The following is an 8,381-nucleotide window of genomic DNA, read 5'->3' on the forward strand; positions in this document are numbered from 1 at the left end:
AGACCTTTGGATATATTCACGAAAACATCGAATATTGACTACCTGCCTCCTTTAGACTTTTTTGCCCAGCGCCAAGTTTGGATCACGATCACATGACTTTGCTTTAGTACACTTTGATATCACTTACTCAAAAATATATGAGATTCACTTTGATAACCTTTATATTTTTAAAAGTATCATTCTATTAGGATTAGTAATTCAAGTCATATCTGAATCGGGTTGTTTGCCTTCGTTTTTCTATCGATAGCCTAAAAGAACAAAAAAACTAACATGCTAAGTTTAGCATGTTCATTTCCAAACCATCCAGACGCGTAGCGGAGGAGGTGATCCGTCCCGGGCGACACTTTGAATCTGTTTGAACAGCTATTTCTAAAATACAGTCTCGAGAACTCATTTCCAAAGATTGTAATACTACTGCGAATTTTCCTCACAATTGCTCTAAGTGTTACTACTTGTGAGAGGAGTTTTTCTAAATAAAATTGGTTACGAATTACTATGAAATAGACTTCGCCAATGTCGTCGACGATTTTGCTAATAGAAACGCAAGAAAAATAACATTTTAGAATGTTTAAATTAAAGTTTTACTTCAAAAATAAACATAGCGTTTTAATTTATTTCCCTATACGTCGTTTTAACTTTTTGTAGTATTTTTGGTGTGTATTGAGAGGGGCGACAAAAGCTCTATCTACACCATTGAAACCATCCAACATGACAACTATAAAAATGCAGAAGAAGAGGTGCCTTCTTATATAGGGTCATCCCCTGATGACGTTAAGAAAGAGTTGTTTTCTTTGAAACCAGATCAAACTTGGCAGAAACAACTGAAGATATAAAAACTGCGCCTATTTTCTGGCCAGTATTCCTTTTTACAGAATAAAACAAACGAACGTTTCTATGAAAAGAACCCCCTCCCACCTCCACATGAGACCGGTTAACTGACCTTCAGTTGAAAGGCGCTTATAAAAGTCTTTCACCTTCCTAGTCGGGGATTCCAAAGCAATCTTTCAAACTAAAAGGTAGTCAATACCGACTGAGCTAAGGAGATTCATATATCGTAAGGATAATTTTGTCCTTATTTTCACTTCTGAAACAAATTAGAACAATATAACTGGCATAAGCAGTTTCAAAAAGAGAAACAAAAATATTTGTAAACTGACCAATGCAATGGGTGAAGAACTGGTATCTTCCCTCAACGAAAAGATGCAAATTTATAAAAAAAATAAAAAATAAAATAATAATTAAATCCGTTAGTTTATAAAATCTTAACTTAAAAATGGCATTAATTGAAAAAAAATAGTTATTAAGAGGGAGAAGTGGTTTTTGTTTAATTTTTTTTTCAATGTGCTTTGTTTGTATCTGATGCCCTGTCTGGATAATCAATCAGATGATTCAGAGTTGGACTTAAACTCATTCAATATTTAAAATCTCCTTCCTCAGCAGTTATTACAAAGGTCAGCTGTTTTCGACAAATTAGGAATATCTAAAACATGACAAGGACATGTCAAAAAGCTCTAGGAATTGATTCATCAGCTTTTCCGACTCCCGTAAAAGTGAGTCGACAATTAAAAATCTCCCCTTTACTATTTGCATAAATCGTACTCACATTTCCTTGCATTACTGAAAGGGCAGTCTGGATAGAAAGAGGGAAGAGATGATAACGGAAAGAGCTTTCCAAATTCCCCCTTTAGGAACCCAGGGTGGGTGCATGTATCGGTTTTCCCCCCCCGTCAACAAAACTTTAGCCTTGAAACCCAATTGTTATAACTGTAATTGTAATATCCATCCAGTCGCTTTCGTACCAGGTATCGCTTCAGTGTAAAATGAGCTCCTCCGTCTTTGTGTGTGTGTGTGTGTGTGCGCACGCGTCCCTGTATGTCATAGCGTTGGTAGACAGTAGCAAACAAAATCAGTGCTTCGTCTTTTAAATGCGGACAAGAACGTAATGAAGCCCTACGACACCAGATCATTAATCATTGTCACCGCTCGGAGTCAAGATGGGAAAGAATTGAGGAGGGGGGGGGTTAAAAAGTTAACAGTCCACATCTCCGCGCGCGCGCACGCACACACACACACACACACACACGCACACTTTATATACGAAGTTATTCCCTATTACAGTGCTCTACATTAAAAGAGTTTGCTATTAAAACAATTGGGCCAAAACGATCCTTGCCATGTCTAAGCTAGAATGCCTAATGGAATTCAATATGTAGCCAGCCAATCAACCGCTGTGGATGACTCTCTCTAGTCTAAGAAAAGCTTTAAATGTTTTTGTACGGTGTAAATGCACTACGTAGCTTTCTGTGGACACTTTAGTTGTAATGTAAGTCTCATTGATTGTACTAGAGAGCAGAAAAAAAGAATTTAATGAGAAATTTTATAATGACTTTCGAGAAAAGTGTAAATGGCTAACGCCGTTAAGGTAAATAAAATTTTGAAAAGAACTTGACTTTTACAAAGATACAACTTATCAACAACTGATTGATGATGTATGATATCGAATATAGATATGTTGTGTAATATATATTTTTTTTATCAATTGCTTGAATTATTACATCCTATGAGGCAATGTTTGATATTGCAGATGCGAATTTACAGGATTTGAATATACGTATAAGACGGTTCACAGTGTATCCGATTCTATTAAGTATTAAACAAAATTACATTCATTAGAATTAGGAATCATATCTACCCAATCAATGAGAAAAGAGGCTTTATGAGTTACAGATAGGAATAATGGATTTAAATCTGTTTACGAATGTTGTTAATAAGAACTCATGATGTTCCTTATTATAACCAGAAGAATTCCAAACACAGTTATGATACTATAAGTCTGTTTTTACGTTAAATTAAAAAAAAATTAGCGGTGACATCAAACGCAAACAAGATAATGATTTTAATGCCAAATTCATACCCACTGACTATATATTGGATAGATTATTTACTTGTTGGCTATCCTACATTGTTGCACTCAAAACTAAAATCTGGACATATGAATATTCTACAAATCCATTCCTGTTATATTTTGAAATTAATAGATATTAATTGTGTTTCAAGGAGAGTTAGTATCGCTCGCCATGTAGAGAGAGAGAGAGAGAGAGAGAGAGAGAGAGAGAGAGAGAGAGAGAGAGAGAGAGAGAGAGAGAGAGAGAGAGACAATATTCGAGGAATGTCTCTGCCACGACGAATAGGATTAAGAAATTTTATGACAGAACAGACTTTTCTCATTACAAAGTCTTCACCTATCCCCTCACTTTCAGAAAGAAATATCAGAAATCCGATTTTTTTAATTTATTATAAATATGATACTATTATGTATATGATACATAATATAATATGATACTGTTTTTAATATCGCATTTAATAACAAAACATTCTCATCAAGTTCCCTGAATCGAAAACTCATTTGAGCCTTATATAAAGACTGGCTTAAAGGGACGAAGCAAGAATGCTTTTCATCTTCCCCGTTATCTGTAGAGGACAGTGTATGGATAAGGTGTTATTGAGCTATGAAAGCTCTGATTATGGCAGGAGGGTAACAGCAATAGCCTAGCCTCAGCTAGAACTTCATTGGCTACAGCATTGCCATCCATTACCCTCCAAGAGCATTCATCGGTTACTTTTCCTTGCCTCAATTGGGGGAAATTTAACTTATTTATATTAAATTTCAGTATTTATTCATATTTAGAGTGTATTATTTGAATATTAGCAGGATTTTATTAAAGATACAGATTTCGTCCATATATTTTTAATGATTCAAATTTTTATTTAAAATACTTCGTATTTGTATAGTTATTTAATTATGTATTTAAAATATATGCTGAAAAAAATAGAAAAATCAGTATTCAAATGAAAGTACCGTGGAATAACCGGCTAGACAGAAACTTATGAAGACCAGACATTTCCCAAAACACAAATGTGGAATTTTCAGTCAACGAACAATTGTCCAAGTCCCTACAGTGATAACTTGCTTTATATCGTAACACTTATATACTATAATAAGACTTATTTTGTATTCTTATTTATGATAAGTATGTATATATTCTATCTACAATAAATCTGTTTATAATACAATTTATAACATATAATATAAGTTAAGTTAAGATAGCTGATGTTATATCAATGTACAAAGAAAATATAAATATTTTACATTACAATCATTCAGAATTATAGACACCAATTGTGCTTTAATATATACTAGATTGACTATGCCAGCTCGCAGTTACTATTCTGCCATATTAGGATTCTGGCGGTGATTAATGATTAAAACCCTTGGAGGGTAATGGATAGCAATGCTGTAGCCAATGAAGTTCTAACTGAGGCTTGGCTATTGCTGCTGCCCTCCTGCCATGATCAGAGCTTTAATTTAATAGCCAATAACACATTATCCCTACACTGTCCTCTACAGATAACGGGGAAGATGAAAAGCATTCTTGCTTCGCCCCTTTAAGCCAGTCCTTATAAGAACCCTCCTGCCATGATCAGAGCTTTAATTAATAGCTCAATAACACCTTATCCCTACATTAGGGATAAGGTGTTATCCTCTATAACACCTTGCTATAAAATTTATCCTCTATAAAAGCATTCTTGCTTCGCCCCTTTAAGCCAGTCCTTATAAGGATATAGTGCTAGCTTAGTGTAGGATTTACTGTCAATAGAAGAATACATTTGTATATCGAAGGTAAATATAGCAGGCGAAATAACAGAGATTGGTTGTACTGCTATATATTAATAAAACTGAGAAAATCCAGGTAGACTTAGAGCTTATTTAGAAGATTATTATACATGTATTCTTGGGATTAGTTAACTACTGAAGTTGATTTTTCGCATAACATTCATTCTTTGGATAAATGTTGTCATAATCTCAAATACTTCCCAAGATGCGTTTAGTATTATCAACATGCTTTTGTTATAGTTATAGTTATTTACAGATAAGTATGTTACTATGGATTACAACATATTCATTCAGCAGTTATAAGCGCAGTTACTTCAGTTAAAATGCTCATCCTATCAACTTGTACCACGGTAAATCCTGTTGATAAGATTATGTATGTTAATATTACAGTTTTAAATCATTGAACAAAGATGCATTTTATTTTTATTCAAATTTCTTAATTTAATATAAACATAAAAACATTATTAATTATTAATAAAAATTTAATAAATGTTTCTAAAATGTATTGGATTTTCAAAGTTTAATGAAGACACCATTTCATTTTATATATATAAAAATTATTTCAGCTTTTGTACAGGTTTCATAACATCGTGACAACCAATCAGAAATAAAAAGGACTTAAATCGACCGTGAGATGCGGTGATTAATACCCTTGGAGGGTAATGGATGGCAATGCTGTTGCCAATGAAGTTCTAACTGAGTCTCGGCTATTGCTGTTACCTTCCTGCCATGATCAGAGCTTAGCTCAATAACACCTTATCCCTACACTGCCCTCTACAGATAACGGGGAATATGAAAAGCATTCTTGCTTTGCCCCTTTAAGCCAGTCCTTATAAGGACATAAAATCGTTTTTCTTCGTTAGTCATCCAGCAGTCGTTTTCATTTACTTTCGTTGGTAATTTTGTAAATTAATAATTGTATTCGTTACTACTGTCTATATAATTGAACCAATACGCTTCCTAAATAAAAAAAAAACATGTCTGATAGCAACCTGTATAGATTAAATAGATAACTGTATTCTATTTAATTAATAATATAAACGTGTTAAGTGATGTTAATTAAATAAATATAAATACTATATCTGTATTTAATTAATAATATTCCTTATCCAGCACGCTTTCTTTATCATGGTAGTTCTAACTAAAATTCTGACTGTAGGCAAGTCTTTGAATACTCTAGACAAATCAACATCCGTTACTATTAGTAGAATTTTCTTTTGTATTCACTTTCTGATTCTAAAATGTATCCCAAAATCATATGTGTTGCTCGAATTTTAAAGGAGAAACAAAAACCATTCAGATATACGAATATTTTATAGTTTTGTCTGCAATATCTTAAACTATTGTATTCAAATTAAATAGAACAATACAACTAGTCAATGTGTTCAAATTATAGTCATACTTGAATGGTAAAATACAGCAGTTAACAGATATAGAATGCCTCTTGCGATATTTTAATATCTCTGTTAATAACGTTCAGATTATGTTAACTAATCTGGCGAAAGTGTGATCAACAGACTTACTTGTACACGTCGTAACAATGGAAGTATTTCATAGCTTTGCAATAAGGGCTTTCGCGATATCTTTCTTAAGAGATTTAAATATAAAACTGCGTGATTTATCACCCACCACGTTCTAATACCTTTATTTGGATCTTAAATAAAAATTTAAATAACAAAATAAGATAGATTATACCTATTAGAAAATAGAATAAGAATCTTCACTAGGGTTCAAGTAAAATATAGTGAGACACCATTTTTCTTAGTATATACGTATAAAATGAAATGACTGAAGAACAAACGTAAGTAATATTAGAGGTCTTAGGCTTGAAGTTGACTTTGAGAGAGTTAGCGCCTTACACTTTGTTTTCATGGTGTGCTGTGTTCAGTTATAATGTGCATTGTGTAATATTTCGAATGATCACAATACAGTGAGATAATCCAATTTTAGGTTTTCTATACAAAAATGGAAAAAGAAAGATCACATTTAGTATACGCAAAATGAAATGGTGTACCATGCCACTCTGACTATACCCTCACTTTTAATTTGATAATTTCATTTCTTTCTTGAATAGCACAGCTCAATCTGTATTATTTATTTCGTAAAAGGGTGTCCGATTTAATATTCTATCAAGAGTTATTAAACAGCTTTCTTGGAACTAAAATAATATTAGAATTAGTTATATAAATTTAAATCATCACTCTTTATATTTTAAATAAAATTTAAACAGCAGCTTTTAAAATAAATTCCTCTTCATATAATCAGAAGGATTAAAAGTATATAATGCACGATAAAAATAATTCGTTTTTTGTTGTTGTTCGGATACTTTATTGTTTGGATTGGTGGAAAACGTAAAAATTGCTATCTAAATGTGCCTAGGAATAAAACTAATTAAATATTTACATTAATATATATATATATATATATAAAGCAGCATTATAATTAACTTTGAAGTTTATCTTATGAATCTTCTTGATAATATGCGAAAATAAATTCTAGTCTACTTCAGATATCTTACTATCCTTTCACAGTTCTATCAACATTCATCCATCTTCTTAAAATAAGACTAATTTTGAAGGAAGCGAGTGTTGAAAAAGTATAAACACGTTAGCCAACAACCCTTGATTTAACCGATCCATCTTTTGATTGTTTATAAAGTGCATTTTAGGAGATGAGTTCTGACAAGATCTTGAACATCTTTTTTATGATAACAACTAACATAAGAGGATGTTGTTATACTATTAATATCCAAATCACGTACATGTATCTAGTGACCTCTTTGTCTTGTCTTGCTACCTGTGATGACTATCTAAGAGATAAATGGGAACATCTCATGCGATGGTAGAAGTATGTGAAAAGAGCAATGTCCTTGGAAAGATTGAAATATTCAATCACTTTTTTTTTGACATTTGAAAGTTGAATACAAAAGAGATATTACTAGCAGTGTTGTAGTTGAATGTTATGTTTATTTATGTATCCGATTATGTATGTGTGTGTGTGTGTGTGTGTGTGTGTATACACAAAGAAAAATCAAAATATTGTTTAGTATAACTAATATGGAATTGGCTTTTTACTATTAATTTTAAGGTAGAGTCTTGATAAAATATTCATAGTGAAGACAGCTTTAGGAAGGCAAGAAACACAGCTGGACCTGTTGGTAGTTCAGAAAACATGCTTACCTCTGCCACTCCGACCAACAAATCGTAGATCGTTGAACTTCGCCACCTGGTTCTTCATGACTGCCGTACTGTTCCTGAGTTCCCCACAATAGTTTTCGTCATTGCCGGCCCGTATAGTGACCATTGTCCCATCGGTGACATCTCCCAGAGACACAACTTTAAAGGCAACAGGCAAGGTCTTGTTGGATCGCCAATGCGAAGGCAGTACAGAACATACAAAGTTTGGGCTGCCCGTCCTTACTAGTTCGCCCGGGTGTTCGCTTAACACCTCGCTTAGAGTCCTCTCGACGGGTAGTAAGAATTCTGTCATCGCGTCGGCAGAAACGCCGGGCGAACCGTTCAAGTCCGTAGCTAGATGCATGGGGTTTTTTTGCGACACCGTCTTTAGGTTGACCTACTTTGGTTTCAAGTCCGTCGACGGTACAGCCGTTTTTGAACTTCCCCGACGGCACGCGGTGACGGGAAGGCTCCGCGCAGATGTGTGACGATATTATGTTCTCTTTAAAAAAAAAAAAAAAAAAGGTACA

The 8,381-nt window shown here is 33.4% G+C and overlaps 1 protein-coding gene across 1 annotated transcript in view; it reads right to left on the bottom strand.

Annotated features, from left to right (window-relative positions):
* Positions 1 to 8,164, bottom strand: part of LOC150096043 (runt-related transcription factor 1-like) — a 121,567-nt gene extending 113,403 nt beyond the window's left edge. The window contains exon 1 of the mRNA XM_090409603.1: positions 7,855 to 8,164. Coding sequence (XP_090265729.1) covers positions 7,855 to 8,164 — 310 coding nt within the window. The remainder of the gene's footprint in view (positions 1 to 7,854) is intronic.
* Positions 8,165 to 8,381: the final 217 nt, after the last annotated feature.

This window comes from Typopeltis vanoorti, chromosome 19, assembly GCF_054136105.1.
Source record: "Typopeltis vanoorti isolate ZY-2024b chromosome 19, IOZ_Tvanoo_1.0, whole genome shotgun sequence".
Classification (NCBI taxonomy): Eukaryota; Metazoa; Arthropoda; class Arachnida; order Uropygi; family Thelyphonidae; genus Typopeltis; species Typopeltis vanoorti.